Raw genomic sequence first — 25,684 nt, 5'->3', positions numbered from 1 at the left:
CGACAGGCAACTTGTATTGTCATTATGGTTTGTAGCCTGTTGAAATTACATTTATCCTTCAAGAGAGGGTTAAAACTACGAAGTTATTTGTTTTTGTGAACTCTTACTGACAATACCAGAAAGGGAAACTACATCAATTATTTCCTTCTCTGCATTTTTCTACTAAGCCCATCTTCACATTCATTATCATCTGATGTACAGTAGTATTAGTTGACAGGTAATTTAGTCTCTCTAAATAGATTGCTACCAATCTAAAATCTCACAACTTTCCTTATTAGCTAATAATCTATCAGCCAAATAACTTTACAGTAGATACTTTTAAGGTTAAGTAGCAATTAATGATGTTACACCATAAAATAAATATCTGATAATATCAAAACTGGACACAACGCTATTCACAGTAAAGTATATTACCAAAAAATATAGATTAAAAAAACAAAACTAACTTTTTATAAACATTGCAAGCAAGAAAAATTACTTACCTCACAAATGCTACAATAATGAGCTGGCTCTTCTTTTGTCCGCCCATGCCATATGATCTCTTTTCCTGCAGCAATTAGAGCTTCCCTCAATGTCTGACACTGCTTCAGAGTTCTCAGAAGACAATACCTAACATAGGGAAAAATTACTCATTAGCAACAACCAAATACTGCATATTTTTCACCTAAGAGATATACCAATTAGAAATAATGGCAAGAGACTTAGTTCTAACACCCATTTTCCGTTTGTTGTGTGTTTTTTGCTCCCAACACTCAGATATTTTTGAGATCTGAGAGCTAAAGATGGCATATAACTCACAATGCATTTGACAGTAGTCTCCAAACTTGCAGTAATCAATCCGACCTTAGCCTTCCAAGTGCTGAGACAAATAGGCATGAGCTGCATGCCTAGCTTACTGTCAAATTTTCAGATATTATCAGATTGGGAAAAAAAAAACCACTTACTGCCATATACAGCAGATGTTCAATAAATACTTGACTGTCAATTAAAGTTCAAGATATAAGTGATAGTACATGCTCATCTTACTTCTATCATTAATTAACAGGTTAAATAAAGTATTGCTATTTCCAGAACCTATAGATATTAATCACTGGAGGCAATAACTAAAAAACATTATTTACTTAGCTATAAGTTTCGTTAATAAATAGCAATGTTAACTTTAGGGTTGCAGGCTTTCTTTAAGGATCATATTCTAAGAAGCTCACTGAAGTTCATCTTTTAAACTTCTGAATGTTAAAGTTATTTAGAAACAAAACTAATGCTTTAGGCTGTCATTACATGTGAAACCTAAATCAGTTGCCAAGAGTAAGTATGCATATGAGTATATATTTAGGGTACCAGACAAAGTAACAACTAAAAGCTTTTATCAGAGAAAAATTTAAGATCATGCCTTTGGCTCCCGCTGCGAACTGTTTTCTCTCCTTAAATCCCATATAGTTCATGGCTAAAGACACAGATCTTCATTCATCAAGTTTTTAATGAGGAGCTTCAAAATAGCATTTTCTTTCTTAAAGAAAATAATGCCTAAATGCTGATTAAGTTCCTTAACTGCTCGGTTAGGAGGGTTATCTTTGTATTGCAGCAAATGGATGAAACTTGGGGCCTTAGTACTACTAAATTTGAAAATGAAAAGACAGCCACTAGACTAGTTGAATTAGGGGTTTGTAAAAGCAGATCACCTTAAACTTCTCCAGTTTCATACTATAGTCTTTCTTTTGGGGGTATTTTCTGTGTCCTATTCTCACTCTCTCTAGGTCCCCACCTTACCACCCTGAAACACAGAGAGCCTTTGATCTGCCGATCTTTAATAGCTTTGTAACTTTCATTTTCTGTTACAAGAAAGAATCTTAGAAAAATCTTAGCTTTCTGACAATGTATAACAAACTACACTTTTTCCTTGCTTTCATCTTAACACTGAGATTTTGTGTTCAGCAGCTGAAATAGAGAATTTAGAAAGACAAGTAATGAACAGGCTAAAAAAGATGTGGTTTAAGTGCAAATCAAGAGATTCTAGGGCAAGGATCCTACCGAGGGAAGGCACGGAAAATAATATTCAGAACTCAATAGTAACTAGTTTTACTTTGATTAACCATAGACTTAAAATTCTATTTAAACACCTGGATACATCGGGGGGGGGGGGGGGAAGGAGAGGGAGAGAGACGAGGACCAAAGTTCTCTTGCAATTAAGATTTTACTAAGAATTAAAGAATAAATCAGTAGCAGAAAGTTTGTCGTTGTTTTTAACTGCTTAGATGTTAGATGAAAAACTATGTAAAAGGTTTAGGCAGGAAGATGGGAAAAGCATCTTTGGCAAAGAAGGAATACCATGAGTAGTAGTTTAAAGAATACAGTTTCAAACACAATAACTTCAAATCCTTTTTCTTATAAAAATTTTAATGTTTGGGTGAAGTTTTAGGGGCAAAAGAATAACAGAAATGAACCCATTAATGATATTATAAAGACGTACATATGGAATAATTCTGACATTTTAGGGGCATCTGTGGAAACAAGGTTAATCTGACATGGCGCTTTACAATTCTGTACAGAATACAATCCGCGACAAAGAAATTTTAAGTATCCTCAGACGTTGCTGCCCAAGACAGGTCTCTCTTACTTAATTATCAACAAAAATTGAGCTAACACTTTCAAAGCTCTCATGCTATCTGTCAGATCAGGATGTGACAATAGTGGGTATCTGAATATCACTAAGTCGTCGAAGAGTTTCATTTAAATCAAGTACATGGCTGAAAATCAAGGTCTCACTCAGTTAATGACAAAACGAGTAGATTAGGAACTTTTACCTCATAGACAAAAACAAGCAAAAAAGCAAATATGCTAACCATGTGAATGGGGGGGGGGGGGAGGAAGAGGAATCAACAACAAAATAATCACAACTAAGAAGTTAACACTTAAGTCATTTCAATTTATATCTTAAAAATCCTATACTAATCATGAACTGAAATGTAAATAAAGAAAAAGTTTAAAAAGTTTTCTAGTCTGGACAAACAATCTCATCTTTTCCATGATGTTTCTAACTTTCCTTATGAAAGAGATTCTCCTCATAGTTCTAGTAGAACTTTGGCTAAAACCAGAATTTTAATTAAAGAACCAAATGATTCCTGTGACTGGGCAAGTAAGAACCAGTTACAAATGTCTCATTCTATTAAGTATTACAACTAAAAACAAGGGTTTTGGGTTTTTTTTTTTGGGGGGGGGGCATTAACCTACACTACTGAATTTCATAATCCTTATATAAGGTAAACAGGCCCATGTTTATAGTGTTTTTCTTTATTCTTCTGAGAATGACATATCTGGTGATGATGTCATGATGACTACAAATTACTTTTTCATGTGGCTCAATCAAAAAGTGTGTGCATATCTATTAGTCTATAGGAACTGCTAAATAAATGTGGAAAGGAGGTTACAAAATTTCAAATTGGAAGCTGGAGGAAAAATAATAAATTTATGGTAGATAGCAATTGTATTTCAAAAGTGATGGCCCCCTAATAATGATATGCTATAACAAAACATCAGTGCTTTGCTCAGCCATCTGAAAAGCAGCCTCTTATACTAGATGAGAACTAAAACAGAGGCTCACAACCCAACAACGTACAGAAACGGAGGTTTTGGTATACTCAGTTCCAAATGGAATGTCTTCATTAAATACCCCCTCTCTCAGGGATCAGAGATGGAGTTTAAGAGCCACAGAATTTGTTTGACTCCAATGCACATACATACTCGCAGAGACTTAGTAGCACACACAGGTTCAAGACCAACAGGGTCCAGTGCTGAAAGGGAGAAGTCAACATAGGCTCCCAGCCCTAATCAAAATATTATCTGCAATTGATATTTATCTGCAAAGGAAATTTTAGTTTTCTTTAACAAAGCATCACTGGGCATATGAATGACCCTTCAGAGTAGGTCCTGTGCCCTGTAGTAGATGAACAACACAAAACAAAGTCAATGGTTATTTTTTTAGACATTTTGTCTAATATTGCTTTGGGCATTTTGTTTTACTAGATTTTTAAAAATATATTCTGGTTTCTGATTTCACAGATGTGTTTCTTTTGTTTTTCACAGAAAGAAAGGGCATGTGTGGACTTGGGTGGGGAGGAGCTGGGGAAGGTTTGTAAAAGCATGCTCAGAATATAGTATGCAAAAAAAATTTTTCAATAAAAAACAGAACACTAGCAAATTGAAGGGGAAAAAAGCAAACAAGGGGAAAGAATGTCTTCTTCCAGAAAGGTTAATGGTTGTTTTAATAAGCAGTGCTAGTATTGCTTAGTCTGAACTCAGAGTAATGCACGGCTTAAAAGAACTTCTCAAGCCCTATCATTGTATTTATTTTATTCTATTTACGTACGTGTTCTAACTGGATCTATCCATAAATCCTTAGTGATTAGCCCAGAGCCTGTAGTCAGTCATCAAATATTCATTAAATGAAAGAATGAGAGCAAGAGGGCTGGCTGGTAAAAAGTGTACTTTATAGCAATGGCAAAAATGCACTGTAAAAAGTGATCTTATAAACCAAGGCCTAGGGGCTTGTACTTGTTATTAGCATTTTCAGTTGATATAATCACAAAAAGAACTTCTTAATCACAACTGAAAATTCAAGCTGGGAGCAGAATTCTTTATAATGAGGAATGCAATCAAGAGCCAGTAATTAGACGTTTTGTAGTGCCATGTACAATGGAAAATAGGAAAATACAGGTGCTCAAGATGTTATAACATTAAAGAAGAAAGGATAAACTTGAAGAAGGAACCTAGAAAGATGGCAAATATGATGGTATTACAGTAAACCAAAGCAGGGACAAAATTGATGATTCTTTAAATTACAGAAGATTGGCTATAAAGAATACAATAAAGGAAGAAAACAGTCTTCCTTTAGTTCCATTTTCATCTATTAGCACAAGTCCTATACGTTTTTATTGCACAAAAGCCCTCAGTTTGATCACTTTTCCACCTCTGCACGCAAATTTCTTCCAAGTTGGCCTAAACTCCTTCAATCATCCTTTCTATACCTAACCTTGCGTTTTGGAATCTCTTCTCTAAAGCAACTATTTCTTTTTTTTTTTAAATAGTGGAAAATATCTTCCTTTCCGCCTTATCTTCTAATGGTGATCAGCAACACTTAGAACCAATATATGAACTTCTAACCATGTCAAGTTTGTGAACAAACTTCATTTTGTTACATTGTTGATCAAATCAAATTTCCTTTCTGCTGTTCTAGTCACACTGGCCTTTTTGTCCCATAAGTAGTCTGAATGTTTCCTCTAGATTTAAACGTTCTATTCCCAGATTTTTGCACTATGCATCATTATTTAAGTGTAAGTACAAAATTCACCTGTGTCTCAGGTGCCTTCCCTCATCCTGTTAGTAAATGTAGCATTCTTACCATTTTTACCTAACTATTTTCCAATTGTAATTTATCCATATAAATACACCACCTCTCAGACTTCCTGCTTGGATGCCTTGATATTACAGCACTAGAACTTATGCCATAAAAAAAAAAAAAAGCAAGCAAATTTATCTTTATACTGTTGTGTGTCCCTTGGTACTATACAACTGGCTCTCAAATAGTTGCTGAATATGTTTCAAACCTAATTATATTTAGGGAACTGAGACAAAAAAAGGCAGGTACATTTTACACTCATTTTGTAAAGAACTTTAAAGATAAGAACTTTCAACAAGTTGCTAGATGATCATAAATTATGAATGTTGAAGAGAGGGCTACTGTATTAAGTAGGAATTATGATTTAATTCTCTTTAAAGCTCTGCTTCTAATTATAAAATACTAATCAATCCAAAATGTAATAAACCACTTTCAATCTAGACAGATGTTAGTTAACAGCTTTTTCAAATGTACTGTTTCAGTGATGGCTCATGCCTACATATCATTAGAACTCAGGAGAGTTAGACAGACGGAATTACCAAGAGTTCAAGGCCATAACGGACTACATAGTGAGTCCCACCCGTATGAGATACGAGGTGACATCCCATTTCAAAATCAAAAAGAACAAATATTAGTAAGTAATTAAATTAGATGTATATAGAGAATATGAAGCTTACTATGCCATATGTAAAGGTATCATAAGTACATTACTTGTTATGCTTTTATTTTGTTCTGTATATGTATGTGTGTATGTATGTAAAATAATTTGAAATAACTAGGTTTATTTTCAAAAGACAGTCTTTTGAAAATAGCACATACAAAGTTAATTTATCTACATGAGAACTATTTAAATCTAAAACTATTAAGAATTCATACAAACATATAAAGTATTTAAAAGCTAAAATAGGGGGAACAGCTAATTATAAGATAACTTAATGAAAACTTCAGAAAACTGACATTTTAGTCAACTCCCTCTATTAACTTCTATGTAACAATACTTATTCTGTGATGTCATTCTTTCTTCAGTGACTAAAAGAAGACGTTTAATATTACAATTAAAATTCTACTGAGAAATCCAAAAGTTCGGAGAAGAGTATGGAAGTATTAGAAAGTCAATATTCTGCTGAAAAATAACTTAAACCTTTATTCCTTTTTAAACCATCTTGGGTTATTTGGAAGGAAAAAATATTTGTAACAAAAGACTCATATTTTACTAGACTTCTGGACCATCCTATTTTAATGTTAACATAATTCCATAGGGGAAAATGTATTTAACAGTCAATATGACCCCTAAGTGTTCAGTACAGCAATTTTAGGAAACACTTACTTAATCATTTCAAAAAGCTTTGGATCTGAAACCTTGATATTTCGTGCCATATTCCAGGAAAGATGAACCATGGGTACTATTGACTTTACACTTTGCAATTTGTTCCATTCGTACCGTTCCACTGCCAACTTATACTGACAAGCTGAGGAAAAAAAGAAAACATAAACCAAACTATCAAAAGATGTGAAGATAAGCATTATCACTTCATGAAATTATGTATATAGTTGTTTATTGTATTATTGTTTTTTCAAGACAGGGTTTCTATGTGCGGCCCTGGTTGTCCTAGAACCCACTCTGTAGACTAGGCTGGCCTCAAACTCACAGAGATCCGCCTGCTAAATGCTGGGATTAAAGGCATGTACCACTACTACCCCACTTGCAAAAATAATTTTTGTTTTATGCTAATTATGCTAATAGTATAAGTAGTAATCATACACAGAGTACTTTCTATCACCATGTGCCAGGCATTGTGTTTAGCTCATTTTTATCCATTCTCATTTAATTCTTAGCATTTCCTTACTCGTTTTATTATCACTACTAGATGAAGAACAATTAAGCAACTTGCCCAAATTTACAAAAGCCAAACACTTGTCCAAATCCAGGTCTTTCTGGCTCCAAATGCCACATTTTTAATCTTAAGGCAATTCTGCCTTGGGGCAGGAATAACTCAAACTGTTTTACATACAACTTAATATGAGAAGAAAAAAGAAAAATCTACAAGAATGTATCTTCTTTCTTTTTTGTTTTTCTTTCTTTCTTTTTTTAAATGTATTTTCAATTAGCCTTTTCTCTTTTAAGAGTTCCTTTTACAAAACAAAATCAAGGACTAAAAATTATTGTAAGGATATTTTCTATGTATATAAGTATAGACCTTTCATTTGCAAAGATGGCTTTGGACTTTTAACAGTTTGCTAACATTTAACTTTATATTAAAAGTGTATACTAAAAAGGAGACGTTTTCTTCTACAGAAGAAAAATACATTATCACTTTCTTCTTTTGGTGGGGGTTAAATCTCTTTTCAAGCATATTCTTTTAAAATACCTGTGAGTGGACCAACATTCCAAGCAATGTTGTTGCACCATCCAATAGCCTGCACCCAATGAACAGTGCCTGCATTTATCCAGACCAGATCTCCAGGTCGCTGAATAAACCTATACACTGGAACATTTGCTTCGTACAGATCTTCAAGGTTGGGCCACCAAGAACCCATTAAGAAATTCAAATTATTTCTGGGGGGGGGAAAAACAGTACAAATGGGTCAAGGACTCTAATAAATTCCTTATAAAATAAAAGAATATAAAAAGTTTTTCTTAAATGATAATTCATTTCAATAAAGTTTAACTGATAGTGTAGTAAAAACTGCTGCATGTATGTAAAGAGTGAAATGAATTACAGTTAAGTACAGGAAGACAGCGTTGAATTTATCTCTCCAAGAGTCAAATGGATGTAACGACTCTGAAGTAGCACATACTTTTACTTCTAATTTCTTTTCACTAAGTCCCTTTCCCCACTTTTAGAAACCAAACCCTTCTCTTCTTACAATACCTGGAAATCGCTAAAAGACAGAAGATGAAGGTGACTTCCTTTAAATTCATTAACAAGAACACTATTTAAGTACTAAAAACTCCACTCAATTTGAAAAAGAATCTCTACTGCTGCTTTGACTCATAAGGAGGAAAGTTAAAATCATGCAGTTGAGGCTGAGTGGTGGTGGCACACACCTTTAATCCTAGTATAAGCAGAAGCAGGCAGAACTCTGAGTTTGAGGCCAGCCTGATCTACAGAGTGAGTTCCAGGATAGCCAAGGCTACACAGAGAAAGCCTGTCACAAAAAACGCAACCAAACAAACAAAAAACCCAAACCAAACCAATCAAACAAAAGAACAGTGGAGTAGAAAAGAAACTTATACACATCATGCACAATACCAATGACCACCACTTTGGAAACACTCTGTAGACCCTATTACTAATCTACTTTAATATTTTGCTGGTTATTCTTTATAATACTTAAATAAATAACTATATAGCAACTTTTCCTATAAAATTTCATACATTTCAATTAACAATTTCAAATTTTAAATTTGGGAGAACTCACATAGTGGAAATATTTGCTTAAAATCTAAGAAGTAACTTTTACTTCATAACTTAGGCTAAAGTATATGACAAGGTCTATACAAAGTCATAACAGTTTAATTTTATAGAAATTGACAAAGCTATTATCCTGCTGACACAGTTATTATAAACTTTCTTAGAAGATACAGATTACCATTTATTTACATATGACTGATTTTATATTACAATAATACTATATCGACAGAAAAACATATAATGTGTAAAATAGCTACATCTAAGATTGTATGACAAACACCCTTGTCCTAAAGTGGAACTTCAGTATCTCCTTTTCTTCCTTAAAAAAAATTCAAGGCAAGCAAAATGGCTCAGCTGGTAAAAATAGCTGCCATTAAGCCTGGAAATTTGAGGCTAGCAAGACGAGCTACGTTGGTGAAAGTACCTGCCACCAAGCCTGAGGATCTGAGCTCAATCCTTTGACCTGGTAGAAGGATAAAACAGGAGCTGGAGAGATGGCTCAGAGGTTAAGAGCACTGACTGTTCCTCCTGAGGTCCTGAGTTCAATTCCCAGCAACTACATGGTGGCTCACAACCAGCTGTAATGTGATTCAGTGCCCTCTTCTAGCCTGCAGGTAGAGAACTGTATACATATCAATGAATAAATAAATCTTTTTGGTTTCCTGAGACAGGGTTTCTCTGTATAGCCTTGACTGTACTGGACTCGCTTTGTAGACCAGGCTAGCCTCAAACTCGCAGCGATCCACCTGCCTCTGGAGTGCTGGGATTAAAGGCATGTGCCACCACAAATAAATCTTAAAAAAAAAAAAAAAAAAAAGAGAGAGAAAACACACTCCCTAAAGTTTGTCCTCTAACTCCTATGCATCCCTATTCCTGTGTTCTCTCTCTCTAACCAAACAAAAAAACCCAAACACTTTGTAAAATGCTAAGCAACTCTCTAGAACACACAGCTAACGACAGCCTAACTGCAAGGGGGAGAGAGAGGACTGGCTAACTGTGATAATGCTGTACAAATACAGTTCCCTATAAAACAAAAATGGTTACTAACCATACCCTAACCCTATTTCGATCTTGTGGCACCATCAAAACACTGGAACCCCAATTAATCAACAAGACTACATTTCTATAAGGCATGGTATAAAGTAAAACAAGTTATTTCATCAATATATTTGAATTTGTAATCTCTCTTGTTTATATAAAAAGAAATTTGGGGGTCCCTAAATTTTTTTCAATTATCATACATGTCATAATTACCCAAATATTTAGAGCAAATATTTTGTTTTGTTTTGTTGGTTTTTCAAGACAGGGATTCTCTGTGCAGCCTTGGCTATGTGGACTCGCTTTGTAGACCAGGCTGGCCTTGAACTCAGAGATCCACCTGCCTCTGCTTCCCTGAGTGCTGGAATTACAGGTGTGATCCATTGCATTCGGCTTACAGTCAAGATTTTTTTACAGCAAAATAAGAAAATATATGTTAGTATAAGGGATATGTCTATAATTAGCTTTCAAATTTCATACATGTACTTTCAGTGAGTTATATCCCTTACATTTAACTGAGATGGGGACAAACTACCACATGTTATTTATGCTTTTAATTTTTAATAATTTAATACTTTTATAATTAATTAAAATACCAGGAACTTACATAATTGAGTGCCTTTTAGAAAAGAATACAGTTCTACCTAAAGGTATTAAATTCAAACCAATTTTTAAGAATTCAAAGTACCCTCTAACATAAGACATAACACATAAATAAATGAAGGAATTCCTAGAATCTTAAACAAAGGAAAAGGTCAACCTCGCACTTTCTTTGATTAGCAAAATAAAATCTGAAACAGTTAATTAAATTTTATAAAAAGCCTTTATAAGAAAAGTCAGCAGTTTTAAAAATAATTTATATCATAATGACATGGCAGAGTAATATGTTCAAGCTTGTGTTATTCCATACAATGAGCATACTGAGCTACAGAATTTTTGACTTTCAAAATATTCATAATTTTCCCTTAGAACAAATGCCTTTTAAATAAGTATTTGAACGTATCATTTAAAAAAGGAAACCAATAGCTCAATTTTTCTAGACTTATGCCTATGACTATATTTGATAGAGTGATCTGATAATACCTTTACTGTTAAGTTTTCTAGAAACATAAAATAGGTTTGGAATCACTTAACATTAATTTTCCACTAAACAGTAACTGAAAGCTCACTATATATCTATATTAAGGTATCCAGTTTGGGAAGTTGTCTTTTGTAGTTAGTGTTTTATAGTAATTTTGTTTAAACCAAGTTTAGCTTGGAAACCTACTTTTCACAGAAGTCATTCAGAACACCCCAGTAACCTTCAGGAACAACAAACCATTCACAGTCACCTGGGCCAATATTTATATTAACTGAACAGAAGTTATTATTTTCTTGATGACCTAAAAGGTAAAAAGAAAAAGATATCAATATACTGTTAATTCTATAGAAAATGGGTCTTTGGATATGAAACCTTAAAATATTAATGATTCAGTTCTTTATCATTTAGCATTTTATGTTAGTTTGGTTTTTAGTCAACCATTCATAACATTATTCAGTAAGGGCTAACATGGAAGGCAAAGTAGAGTTTAGGCTCTGATAGGCTGCTTAGCTTGGGAAGCTGACAAAACACTTTTAGCATACTTCCCTTATATATAGGAACAAATATTGACAACTTCTATAAAATTGGTATTTTTGAAGATGAATGAAACAATGATTATAATGGTACATAATAAATAATATATTTATTATAGATGCCGTTACGGCTTTTTTTTTTCATTGTGCATAAAGTCTGGTTCTAAAAAACACAGCTACAATGGGCTAGCAAGATAGCTCAGAACTTGAGTCTATCTATGCTGCTCTTTTGAATTTAATCTCAGAAACCACATCAGATGGCAAGATGTAGCACCTCTGGTCTTTGGGGGCATGTGGACATCCATGTCTACACAACAAAAGTAATAAAATAAATCCTTTTAGAATAATAAGAAATAAAGCAGCTGCTCAAAGAATGATGGGGAAAGGAGGGGGGTTGTGGCAAAATAGGAGACCTTCCCCTTCCTGCCCTTACATGAAAATCAATTTTATCAGAACCCAGGGAGATAATCACAGGTTTAGTGCAATGAAGTAAATGCTTGACCCAAAGAAAGGTGACTTAAAGCTAGTAGATATCTGAGGTATAATACTTTATATCTTGCCCTTTTTGTATTGCTGGCTGATTAATGAACTTAAAAGACTTAAAATCTTTATTTCTAGTGTAGTGCCCCTCATGCCTGGTTGCTTCTGGATGGAAGAAAGTAAACTTTGTACACAAAGGTTTGTATTTTGTTTGCATATTTTCACCTGAGGATTCACAAAATATAAAGGTACTCAGTAGTTATTATGAGTAGATATTCGAAAATGCCTTATAGTATGGATTTTTAAAAGTGAGCTCAAGTTATAATGAGAGATGCTAAGATACCATCATCTATACACATTTCTTATGAGACCATGCCATATAATACCAACAGGCTTTTCTTTTTGTTTTACGAGACAGGGTCTCTCTCTGTGCAGCCCTGGGCTGTCCTGGAAATTGATCTGTAGACAAGACTAGCCTCAAACTCACAGGGATCCACCTGTCTCTTGTCTGCCGAGTGTTGGGATTAATGGTGTGTATTACCACAGCCCAGCCTGAAAACTTTTTGCAATGTGAGCTCGAAGGGGTAGCAATTGAAAGTATACACTGGATTTCAAATATTTGCTATAAAAAATGAGACAACTTTGATAATGTTTATATTTTAGATATTATAAGGCAAAATTAACTTCATTAACCTTTTCAAAATAAATTTTAAAATTACATGTGCTTTGCCTTGTATTTATTTCTATTGGACACCACTACCTTAAAGAAATTATTCAGATAATTCTTTTAAGAGAATGGGAGAAAAATCATTACCAACAACATACAAGATAAAGGATTGATATGCAGAAACCTATAGAATCACAAAAATTAAATTCTTCTTTTTCCTCATCCAACCAATAAATAGCCTCATAAACTAAGGTGTATATATCAAATACATATTTGAAAAAGTACTCACCATCTTTACACATCAAAAACAACCCACAAATTAAAATTGCTCTGAAATTGCTCTATCTCCCAACCAGACAGAATGGCCACCAAGAAAACAAAGGACAAAAAGTGATGGTAAGGATGTAGAGGAAAAGGAACCCTTATACACTTCTAGCAGCAATGTAAATCAGTGTGGCCAATATGGAAATCTGTATAGTGAGTCTTCAAAAACTACAAGCATAACTTCTGTATGGTCCAATTTAAACCAACGTACCACAAAAATAATATTCATGTTGACTGCTGCACTATTTGTAAGAGCCTAAAAGAAGAACCAGCCTAGATGCCCATAAATACATGGATAGAAAGTATGAAACACACACACACACACACACCATTATTCAGCTGTAAAAATAAAATTATAACCTTCAGAGGAAAATGGATGGAATTAGAGATTATTATTCTATATGAAGTGAGCAAGCTTAAGAAAGACAACACATGTTCTCTCGTGTATGGGATCTATTTTTTACAAATTATTTGAGATTCTGAGGAGGCCTGTGGGGCGTCTGAGCAGCTTTGGACTCTCTCTGCCTGCTGCTCACCATCCTGGCCCATCTGGGACACAGTGAACCAGCAGAAGCGAGTCCAGCAGTCCAGCGATAACTACAAGCCACATTGTCTGCCATCCTACGAAGGCCTATGGGGCACCAGAGCAGCTTTCAGCTTGGATCTCGCTCCACACACTCACGTGCTTGGCTCTACTGGGCACAGACAGCGAACCCAGCAGGGCAACATGACAACACTGACAAATCAGCAGTCCTACCAGAGGAAGCCCCAGAGATACTAACATCCCCAAGTGCAATAAGAATATATTAAATCTGAGGCGATAAAATGATAGAAGCCTTAAAAGAGGAAAATATATCTCTCAAAGACATACAGGAAACTACATTCAAACAGATGAAGGAATTGAATAAACCCTATAAGTAATTACAGGAAAATACAAATAACCTGGTGAAAGAAAGAAATAAAACTATTCAAGACCTAAAAATGCAATTAGAAGCAACAAAGAAAACACAATCTGAAGTAATCCTGGAGTTAGAAATGCAGGGAACGGAACAGGAACTGTAACACCAACAGAATATAAGAGATGGGAGAGAATCTCAAGTGTAGAAGATATGGTTGAAGTAATCGATACATTTAAAAAAAAAGTTAAAACTTAAGTTTGAGACACTATTAAAAAGACCAAACCTTAGCCAAATCACTATGAATGTAACATTTATATAACTCATGATTGTCACATGGTTCTCCCTGCTGTATGTAGTTTGTTTTATGCATGTGTAATAAAATAAATGTGTATGAAAAAAAGACCAAACTTAAGAATAATAGGAATAAAAGAAGACTCCAAGCTCCACAGCCCAGAAATATGTCTTCAAACAAATCATAGAAGAAAACTGCCCCAACCTAAAGAAAGAGGTGACTATAAAAATACAAGAAGCCTTCAGAACTCCAAATAATATTGGACCACCAGAAAAGAAAATCCTCCTGCCACATAATAATCAAAACAAAGAAACAATATTAAAAGCTTCAAGAGAAAAAGGCCAACTCACATATAAAGACAAACATATCAGAATTACACCTGACTTCTCAACAAAGACTATGAAAGCCAAAAGGGCCTGGACAGATGTCATGCATACACTAAGAGACCACAGATGCCAACTCAGACTACTATACCCAGCAAAACTTTCAATCACCATAGATGGGGAAAACAAGATATTCCCTGATGAAACCAAGTTTACAGTACCTAGCCACCAATCTAGCCCTACAGAAGATAAAAGAAGGAAAACTCAAACAAAAGGAGAAGGCTAACTATGCCCAGGAAAACACAGGAAATAACTTCACATCCATAAAACCAAAAGAAAATAAACACACACTCTACCACCACCACCATCAAAAGAACAGGAATTCATAACCACTGGTCATTAATATCCCTCAACACCAATGGCCTGAACTCCCCAAATAAAAAGACACAGGCTAACATAATGGGTGCAAAAACAGGACCCATCACTCTGCTGCATACAAGAAACACATCAGCAATAAAGAGAGACATTACCTCAGAGTAAATAAAGGGCTGGCAAAAGGTACTCCAATAGACCACAAAACCCAAGCTGGAACAGCCATTCTAGTATCTGATAAAATAGACTTTCAACCAAAACTAATCAAAAGAAACAGGGAGGGACACTATACTCAAAGGAAAAATACACCAAGATAATGTTTCAATTCTGAACATCTATGCCCCAAATACAAGGGTAACCATATTAATGCAAGGAACATTACTAAAGCTTAAATCAAACATATATTAGTAGTGGGAGACTTCAATACTCCATTCTCACCAATGGAAAAATACAGCAAGATAACGGAGTCAGAAACTAAATGGAGAAATAATGAAACTAATAAATGTCATGAATCAAATGGACCTAACACATATCTGCATAATATTTTACCTAAATATAAAAGAATATATCTTCTTCCAAGCATCTGACAGAAACGTCTCCAATATTCACTATATACTCTGTCACAAAGCAAACCTCAAGTGATATAACAAGATCAAAATAACCCCTTGCATCTTATTAGACCACCATGGATTAAAGCTGGAACTCAACAACATCAGAAAGCAACAGGAAGCTCACAAATACATGGAAACTTAACAACTCCCTACTCAATAACCTCTAGGTCAGGGACGAAAGAAAGAAAGAAATTAGGGACTTCCAAAATTCAATGAAAATGAAGGTACAACATAACCAAATTTATGGGACACATTGGAAACAGTAGTAATAGGATTGGAAACATCTCATACAGGCAACATAATGACATACCTAGAAGCCCTATTAAAAAAAGAAAAAAAAAGCAGAAAGACCCAAAAGGAGTATATGTCTGGAAATAATCAAACTCAGGGCTGAAAATTTAAAGCAGAAACAAAGAAAACAATTCAAAGAATCAACAAAACCAAGAGCTAGTTCTTTGAGAAAAATCAACAAGATAGACAAACCATTAGCCAAAATAACAAAAAGACAGAGACACATTATTTAAATCAACAAAATCAAAAATGAAAAGGGAGACATAACAACAGACACCAAGGAAATCATATTTCAAAAGCCTATATACAACAAAATTTGAAAATCAAAAGGAAATGGATAATTTTCTTGATGGAGTTCACTTAACAAAATTGAATCAAGATCAGGTAAACAAATTAAATAGTCCCTATATCTCTTAAGGAAATAGAAGCAGTCATCAAAAGTCTTCCAGTCAAAAGAAGCTCAGGGCCAGATGGACTTAGCAGAGAACAATACCAGATCTTCAAAGAAGAGCGGATACTGATACTCTTCAAACTATTCCACAAAATAGAAACAGAAGGAACATTACCAAACACATTCTGTGAGGTCATAGTCACCTTGAAACCTAAACCACACAAAGACCCCCCAAAAAAAAGAATTTCAGATCAATTTCCCTTATGAACATTGATGCAAAAATACTCAACAAAATACTAAAAAAAAAAAAAAACCAACAAATCCAAGAACACATCAAAAATATCATTCACCATGACCAAGTAGGCTTTATCCCAGGCATGCAGGGGTGGTTCAATATACATAAATCTATCAATGTAATCTACCACATATACACAAACTGAAAGAAAAAAAAGCCACACGATCATCTCCTTAGATGTTGTAAAAGCATTTGACAAAATCCAAAACCCACGCATGTTAAAAGTGTTAGAGAGATCGGAGATACAAGGCATATATTTAAACATAGTAAAGGCAATATAAAGCAAGCTTATAGCCAACATCAAATTAAATAGAGAAACTTACATCAATTTCACTGAAATCAGGGACAAGTACTTTAAGTCCTAGCAAGAGCAGTAAGACAAAAGATATCAAGGGGATTCAAATTGGAAAGGAAGAAGTCAAAGTCTCACTATTCGCAGATGATATGATAGTATACACAAATGACCCCAAAAATTCTACCAAGGAACTCCTACAGCTGATAAGCAACTTCAGGAAAGTGGCTGGATACAAAATCAACTTTAAAAAAAAATCAGTAGCCCATCTGTATACAAAAGACAAATAGGCTAACAAAGAAATTAGTGAAATAATACCCTTCACAAAAGCCACAAAAAACATAAAGTATCTTGGGGCATCTCTAACCAGGCAAGTGAAAGACTTGCATGAAAAAGAGTCAAGTCTCTGAAGAAAGAAATAGAAGATTTAAGATGTTAGAAAGATCTCCCATGCTAATGGATTGGTAGGATTAAAAGTGGCTATCTTACCCAAAGCAATCTACAGACTAAATGCAATTCCTATCAAAATACCCACACAATTCTTTAACTTTATATGGAAAAACAAAAACCCCACAATAGCCAAGACAATCCTATATAATAAAAGATCTAGCGATATCTCCATTCCTGATCTCGAGCTGTACTATATATCAACAGTAATAAGAACTGCATGGTACTGGCATAGAAATAGACAATGGATCAACAGATCGAAATCGAAGACGCAGAAATAAGCCTACGCCCTCATGAACACTTGACTTTTGACAAAGAAGCCAAAACTATACAATGAGAAAAAGATAGCATCTTCAACAAATGGTGTTAGAGTAACTGGAAGCCTACATGTAGAAAAATGCAAATAGACCATTATTTATCACCCCATACAAAAGTAAAGTCCACGTGGACTAAAGAAAAGACCTCAACATAAAACCAGAAACAGTAAATCTGTTACGAGAAAAAGTGGCGAAGAGCTTTGAACTCATTGGCACAGGAGATAACTTCATGAACAGAACACCAACATCTCAGGCTCTAAGATCAACAATTATTAAATGGGTCTTTTTGAAACTGAAAAGTTTCTGCAAAGAAAAGAACACTGTCAACAGAAGAAAACAGCCTACAGATTGGGGAAAGATATTCACCAACCCTACAACTGATAGAGGGCTAATATCCAAAATATATGAAGAACAAGAAACTAAACACGAGCAAACCAAATAATCCAATTAAAAAGTGGGGTGCACTTAATGAAATGTTCAATGTCCTTAGTCATCAGGCAAATGCAAATCAAAAGAACTCTGAGATTCCATCTTATACATATCAGAATGGCTAGGATCAAAAACTCAAGTGACACCACATGCTGGTGAGGCTGTGGAGAAAGGGGAACGAACACTCCTCCATTGCTGATGGGGGAGTGCAAACCTGTACAACCACTTTGGAATTCAATCTGGCGCTTTCTAAGAAAATTAAGAATAGTGCTATCTCAAGACTCAGCTATACCACTCCTGAGCATATGCCCGAAATACAACATATGTGAGCATATGCTCCACAACACAAGGACATTTGCTCAACTATGTTCATAGCAACTTTGCTCGTTATAGCCAGAATCTGGAAACAATCTAGATGCCCCTCAACCAAAGAATGGATAAAGAAACTCTGGTACATTTACACATTGGAATACTACTCAGCTTTTAAAAACAAGGAAATCTTGAAATTTTCAGGGAAATGCATCATCCTGAGTGAGGTAACCCAGACCCAGAAAGACATGCAGAGTACATACTCACTTATAAGTGGGTATTAGCCACATAATACAGGGTAAAGCTAAATAACGAGGATCCTAGAGAGGATGCTTAATTCTTATTTAGAAGGGCAAATAGAATAGACACTGGAAATGGTTCAAGAGAAGGAACAGGAAGGGAACCTACCGTAGAGATCCTCTGAAAGACTCTAGCCAGCAGGGGATTCAAGCAGATACTGAGACTCATAGGCAAACTTTGGGTGGAGCACAGGGAGTCTTACAGAAGAGTTGGGGGGTAGAGGGACCTGGAGGGGACAGGAGCTCCACAAATAGACCAGTGGAGCCAACAAATCTGGGTCGGGTAGGGGTGCTGCAGAGACTGATGTACCAAACAAGGAATATGCATGGTGAGGCGCTAGACACCCTGTTCAGATGTAGTCTCCTTGTGGATTCCATAATATGGGGGTTAGGGGCTGCGTCTGACATCATACTGGTGTCCACTCGTTGATCACTTCCCCCTGGTGTGGCAGCCTTGACAGACACAGAGGAAGAGGATGCAGGCAGACCACATGAGACTTGATAGGCTGAGGTAAGATGCTAGGGGAGATAGGGGTGAGTGAAGGAGGGTGGCATGGGAAGGAGATGAGGAATAGGGCTACAATTGGGGTGTAAGTAAATAAATTAAAAATAAAAAAGTATTTGAATATAGTAAGATGTTAAGATTTCTAGTACAGGTACTTGGTGCATTTTTCAGACCCTTCTAATGACCAAAGTTCAATCTTCCAAATTCACATGGTAAAAGGATAGAAACCCACTCTAATAAGTTTTCTTCTGACTTTCACATGTTTGCCATGGCACATACACACAGGTTTGTGAAAGCCTATGTGGGCACCCACAAATAATATAGTAAAATATTCCAAATATATTTAGAACAGTATAGGTAGAAGTGACACAATATCTTTCATATTTGTTCTTTCCTCAGTTTTGTAATGAAACTGGTTGGTTTCATTACATACCAACCAGACTGGATGGTTTTCCAAGTTGAACCAATCTGACATAAGAAAACCAGTAAGTTCAAATAGCTTGCACAATATTTAAATTGTTGTCTAATGATGGAGCAGAAAGTAGAACATGGTTCTCCTGTTTATGCCAGATTTTTCCTTTATTAAACCATATATAGCATACAGAATTAAGTTTCAAATGACAAGAGAATAAAACTACAATCAATGGTTCCATTACTGGCTGTACATCTATGCCTGCCTGACAGAAGAGGGCAACATATCCCATTATAGATGGTTGTGAGCTACCATGTGGGGTTCCTGGGAATTGATCTCAGGACATCTGGAAGAGCAGCTGATGCTCTTAACAGCTGAGCCTTCTCTCCAGCCCCTTAAAATGATTTCTAAGCTGACTGATTCATTAAGGTGACAAAGAAAGGAAGAAGTCTTGAGTTTAAGCCATGTTAACTTCCAGTAGAAGATGGAAACATGTGACAGAGATATGCAAGCTATAGGTGCTTGTTTGCTGTCAGTAACTGTGCTAACTCATTGATGCTAGGACTATAGTGATTGTTAAATATTTCAAAACATTACTCTGAAATATCATGCCAGTCCACGGGCTCCAAAGAATATAGTGCATTAGTGATATATGAAAAATTGAAAGCTGAAAATTAAAATCATTTGACATGGAGCAAACATTCCAAAGAAAGGATATGACTTGTATAAACTGAGCAGTCTAACTGGTGGCAAAGTCCACAGGATAAGTATAGTAGTCACTCCACATCAAGTGCTTTAAAAAATTCAAGAGGAATTTATTTTTTAAAAAAAATTAAATAGAATGAAATAGATCAGAAAACGTCTTTCTCAAGTGAAACTGTTCCATATAAGATGCACACTCGAACATGATATAAAACACATCCAGTATGATATTGTTTTTAAAAAACTGTTAGGAAACACTGTACCCCTGCCATTCTCAGAAGTTTGCAAGAACAAGTTGTTGGGCCACAGGGTTTTCTAATAAACCTTCTCAGAATAAATCATTAGTACTAGATTTGAAGGATATCAAAGGGAAGAAGTACAGTTAAAAGCATCAAATCTTTTATGAATAATCCTTTTGGTTATATTCATTTTATATAGAAAGATGGAGTCTCTTTACATGCTTCATCTTTTGTGAGATATTAATTCATAAAACTTACCTGGTGTTCTGCTCCCTGGAACTTTCATGTATAGTTGTACTGTGTTCATACCCAGTATAGTATGACCAACGTGGCTTAGAAGATTTCCTGCTGATACGACACGCACAAAGGCAGGAAGTTTAGTCAGCTCATGTAGCTGCAACTTCCACCTAAAAAGAAATAAAAGTACTCAGAGGAAGGATAGCAGGTTACCGAGAAGAGACTTGATACCCTATGAGCATATATAGAGGGAGGTAATCCCCCTCAGGAACAGTCATAGGGGAGGGGAGTAAGGGGGAAATGGGAGGGAGGTAGGAATGGGAGGATACAAGGGCTGGGATAACCATTGAGATGTAATATGAATGAATTAATTAAAAAAAAAGTAAAACCCTGCTATAAATATTTGTGGAAATTGTATTAAAAGTTCTTATGTTCTAATCAGAAAGACAAATCTGTAAGTATTTTACTTTCACACAAGAAATAATGTAATGTCTAAATTAACTTCCCAATGAAAAACAATATTAAATTACAGTCCTAGAACATAAATGAAAAATTAACTGCCATAAAGTCAGGGTTTTAGGGTTTTTTTTTTCTCTCTTTTTTAAAAAGCATGTAACAGTCTTAAGTTTAAAAAATAATTTAGCTGTAAAGCCTAGCAAATTTATTTAGTTTGACCTCATGTCAATTTAGAAAAATGCTAATAAATAAAATAGAAGAAATTGTAAACAATTCTCAACCAGAACAAAAAATTTCCTATGGTTTAGTTCACATGACTACCATAAGGACTTACTTTTTATCATCAGAGAGGTCAATGTTGGTCCCAAACTTAATGGTTTTAAAGGGTCCTTTTCTCCTTTTCCCAGAACTTAAAAAAAAGAAAGAAAAGAAAATGTAATATTACAAGGACATCTTTTAAATAGGAGTATTACATGGAAATGAAAAATGACTTACTTATCTGATGATGTAGATTCACTGTCTGAGTGGTCTTTATGGTGACTTCTTTTCTCATTTTCTTCCTAAAAATTAGCAAAGGGCATTTTAGCTTAGTCTTTCCTTCATACCACTAAACAACAGATCCTCATATTAGCTCTGTTTGCAAAGAGAAAAAACTGATGCAATTCACTGTCACTCAATGCAACTTGCAGGACAGATTTCATTAGATGAATTTCTTTTGTAGGATTATAGAGAGGGCTAGTAGAAAACGAACTGTGCTAGATAGTTTATGCCAACTTGACACAAACTAGAGCTATCTGAAAGGAGGGAATCTCAGGTGAGGAAATGCCTCCAGATGATCCAGCTGGAGGGTATTTTCTCCATTAATGATCAAGGAGGAGGGCTCAGCCCATTGTAGGTGGTGTCATCCTCGAGCAAGCCAAGTGGAGCAGGCCAGTAAGTAGTACCTGCCTGAGTTTTTATCCTGACTTCCTTCACTGATGTGGAAGGGTAAGCTGAATAAACCCATTTCTCCCCAAGTTGCTTTGGTCATAGCATCATCGCAGCAATAGAAACCCTAACTTAAGATAGTAATCCAAACATGTAATTTCATGTATAAATGTTGCCTTGATTGAAAATGTGAATCAGAGAAACATTTTAAACATATTTAAAGAGATAAATGAATCTAACGAATTACAAATTCAAGACTTTCAGTCACATAGGAAATTAAATTAAATTTCCTGTGTAGGATATGTGAACAAACACTTAGCACAAAGTAGTATCAGAGTAGTATTTCAAAGAACTCGCTTCTATGGATGTTTCATGTCCAGTTTGTGGAAGAACTCAAAGTTCTCGTTATAATATATGATTTTAGTAATGTTTCCATGATATAAGACCCATGTGTCTTTTAGTAATAATTTTGATTAGTTTCAAATTTTAGATTTTAAATTTTATATATGTTGAAATAATAACTCTTGCTCAGCATTTTTTTAAAAAAAGGAACTAAAACTGGAAGGAAGAACACTAATGCTTCCCAAAAAGAGTTGTCTACCTGATATTATTAAGCTGGCAAAAGAAAAAAAAAATTCTGCAAGCATAAAGCAAACTCAAGACAGGTATAGCCTCCAAAACAGTGATTCAACAAGGGACAACTCTGTCTTCCAGGAAATACTTGACATGTGTAAATGTGTTTTTGAGAAGACATAGACGCTGCTAAATATCCTATAACATACAAGATAGCCCCCAAAAAAGGAATTATTCAATTCAAAATGTCAATCGTACTGAAGAAACCCTGCTTTAATCATAAAGTTCCCAGATAAATGAGAAAACATCTTACTAGACAGTTAACTCCCTCTCTGCATATATTTACTAAATCAACTCATAGGTTTACTTAAAGTAAAATGTGTAGTACTTACAAGGTATTTTATGTACCATAATTTGATGATATCTAAAAGTAAGCTCCTCTTTTAAAACTACAAAATGAAAAATTGAAATCTCTGAAACTAATCAAATACTTACTCTCAATGATTCTTGGAATGAGGAGGCCTGATACTGAGCATATTTAGCAATTGTAGTATGAGATCTATTACTTTCACAATGCCAGATTTTCTTGGTTCCAGTAGGGTCCCAGTTTTCATCTGCTGGCTGTAACAACTGTGTTCTCACTTCTACCATATGTTCATTGTTAGCTTCCACCAAAGTTTTAGTAGAGAAAAGTCCCAGGTCTTTATAAGTAAACCATAAATAAAGTCAGTAAAAACAAAATAAAACACATTACCCTGCCCTTTTAAAAGAGAATATATTTTATGTCAGTAATATGCAGTTCCTGTAAAACTAATCAGGTCATCTATGTACTTTGAAGGCTTGGGCATGCCTAATGCTCACGTTATTCCAACAAGAGTCCAATGTTCAAACTTTCACTAATTTTTGTAGGTGCTAGCAAATACACTATTTTCTGTACTATAAAATTATTTAAATTTTATATTCAAAAGTCTCATACTAGTTAAAACTAACTTTTCTATTGATGCTTTAAAAGGTTAAAAGACAGCATGCATAGAAAACATTTTTCTTTTTACTTAAAACATACCTAACTTAAGAGCTCCAGCAAGGCCACGTATTACTGTAACAGGGTTGTTTGGGTTTGTACAAAATTGATGTAATGGAGGAAAGAAAGCATCACGTTTGTTTTCCAGCTGTGAAATTAAAATATGTGGTTACATTTCAGGAAAACAGATTTTAACTTAAATATTATTTCTCAAATTCATTACCCATCAATCTAAAAGTTTTATCTCATGTGTTCAAATTTTTCTATTTTCTAATATTTTTACATTTTGACTTTAATTGTGACTGGATAGTAACCATATACTCTGTGTGTGTGTGTGTGGTTTTTTGTGTGTGTGTGTGTGTGTAGTACATTTAAACTTCAAAACAAAAGTGAGGATTATTTAACCTTAAAAAGGAAGAAAACAGGGAACAGGGGTGGGTGGGTAGAGAGAATAGCTCAGTGGAACAGAGTGTGCTCGGCCCCCATAAGACCTTCAAGTGCAGAGTACCCATTGGTAGAATGTTTATCTGACATCCAGAGGGCTCTAGGTTTTATCTCCAATATTGCTGCTAATGGGAAAAAAAAAACCACAAAAGTTTAAAGTTAAAAGACCCAATAGGGAGCAGTAGCAGTCACCTTTAATCTCAGCACTCAGAAGGCATATCTCAGAGTTCCAAGTCAGCTAGAGTGACAGAGTGAGTCAGTCCCCTTGACCAAAAATAAAACTATTCTGGTTTAGAGATATAGCTTAGTAGTAATAAGCACTTACTGCTTTTGCAGAGAAAGGACCTGATTTTGATTCCCAGCCCTGTGGCTCACAACTACCCATAACTCCAGCTCCCAGGGGCACCTACTGAAGGAGTGATAAACATGGTTTTTGCTATGATTCCAAGAGTGGGATGAGGAACAGACTTGTGAGAGAACAGGTAATGTTAATCCACTAGAAGACGAACCACCTCATGTAGAGTTTGATTGTAGCTAGTTGAAAAACATCCGTGGACAGACTCTGGAAGGATATTATATATATATGCCCAAACAGGAGAGGGGCTTTTTGGAGACTTGGGACAGTTTCGGCTGTTCATCGCTCCACTTGGGGATGCTCCTAGAGAGAACCATTGGAGGGAAGGCTTCGGGGCTCCAGGCTCTGGGCGCTACAGGTTCAAGCAGAAGTCCTGCTGACTACACCAGGAGAATCGGTCCTCAGAACTGATATCCTTAAGGTTTCATTATTGTGTTCTTTAATCTCCTTTTCCTATTGTTTGGGTTAGTCGGGTTATAAGTGAGGTACTCTTGGTTTATAAGTTCATAATAAAATATAATTGTTAGGAAAATTGAGCCTACACCCTATACTCACATAACTATTCACGTAAACTAAAAATCAGAAAAAAATGAATCTTAAAAGATTCTATATGATCTCACATGTTCTTGATGCAACAATATAAAGTATCAGGCAAGATTACAAGTTTGCTAAGGGATAGAGCATATAGCTCAATGGCAGACTACTTGACTAGCATGCAATAGAGCCTAGATTTTACCCCTAGCAGGGGAAAAATAAGCAACAAATGAAGCAGCTGTTGAGGGAAGAGACAGAGCTTTGTGGTAGAATAGTTTTATTAGTATGTGCAATCAGTGTTTTACTGAGTCTAATCCCAACACCACCAAATTAATTGACTGATTGGTTATTCTATCACATGCTGTTGAGGGCACGACAAATGAAATTAAGTTAGTCATAAAGAAATGTGATTCCATTATATAAGGTAGTGAAATTCATGAAAAAACAACAAACAAAAACAAAAAATGTAAGCCAAAACAGAACTATGAGTGCTAGGGCTTAAGCAGATAGGGAAAAGAGATGTTCAATGAGTAGACACTCTGATAGGCTGTACAACAACATACTCAGAAAAAGTTAAAATGGTGAATTTTGCCAACTTAAAAACTCACAGTGAAGAAATCAAATTTCCCAAACAAATTCAAGAATAGTTTTCACAGATATAAGACTATCCAAAATATATTACCATTAAGTTTATATGTACTTAATGTTTTTCTTTCACTTGGGGAGGCAGTAGGAATAAGCTAATACAGTAATAGCAGGATTCATTTGTGAAAAAAAGTTA

General features: G+C 35.1%; 1 protein-coding gene across 9 annotated transcripts in view; it reads right to left on the bottom strand.

Moving 5' to 3' along the window:
* Nucleotides 1–25,684, bottom strand: part of KDM6A (lysine demethylase 6A) — a 113,706-nt gene that overhangs the window by 2,928 nt on the left and 85,094 nt on the right. For all 9 annotated transcript variants that reach the window (XM_084791050.1, XM_084791051.1, XM_084791053.1 and 6 more), the window contains 9 exons: nucleotides 23,613–23,718; nucleotides 23,045–23,250; nucleotides 21,545–21,609; nucleotides 21,384–21,458; nucleotides 20,615–20,763; nucleotides 11,114–11,228; nucleotides 7,762–7,949; nucleotides 6,720–6,861; nucleotides 483–609 (listed from right to left, as the gene is read on the bottom strand). In XM_084791050.1, coding sequence (XP_084647176.1) covers nucleotides 483–609; nucleotides 6,720–6,861; nucleotides 7,762–7,949; nucleotides 11,114–11,228; nucleotides 20,615–20,763; nucleotides 21,384–21,458; nucleotides 21,545–21,609; nucleotides 23,045–23,250; nucleotides 23,613–23,718 — 1,173 coding nt within the window. The remainder of the gene's footprint in view (nucleotides 1–482; nucleotides 610–6,719; nucleotides 6,862–7,761; nucleotides 7,950–11,113; nucleotides 11,229–20,614; nucleotides 20,764–21,383; nucleotides 21,459–21,544; nucleotides 21,610–23,044; nucleotides 23,251–23,612; nucleotides 23,719–25,684) is intronic.

This window comes from Acomys minous (genome assembly GCF_964271855.1).
Source record: "Acomys minous genome assembly, chromosome: 7".
In the NCBI taxonomy this organism is placed as follows: Eukaryota; Metazoa; Chordata; class Mammalia; order Rodentia; family Muridae; genus Acomys; species Acomys minous.
Note: the sequence above shows the minus strand (reverse complement) of the source record. Positions and strands in the feature narration are given on the sequence as shown.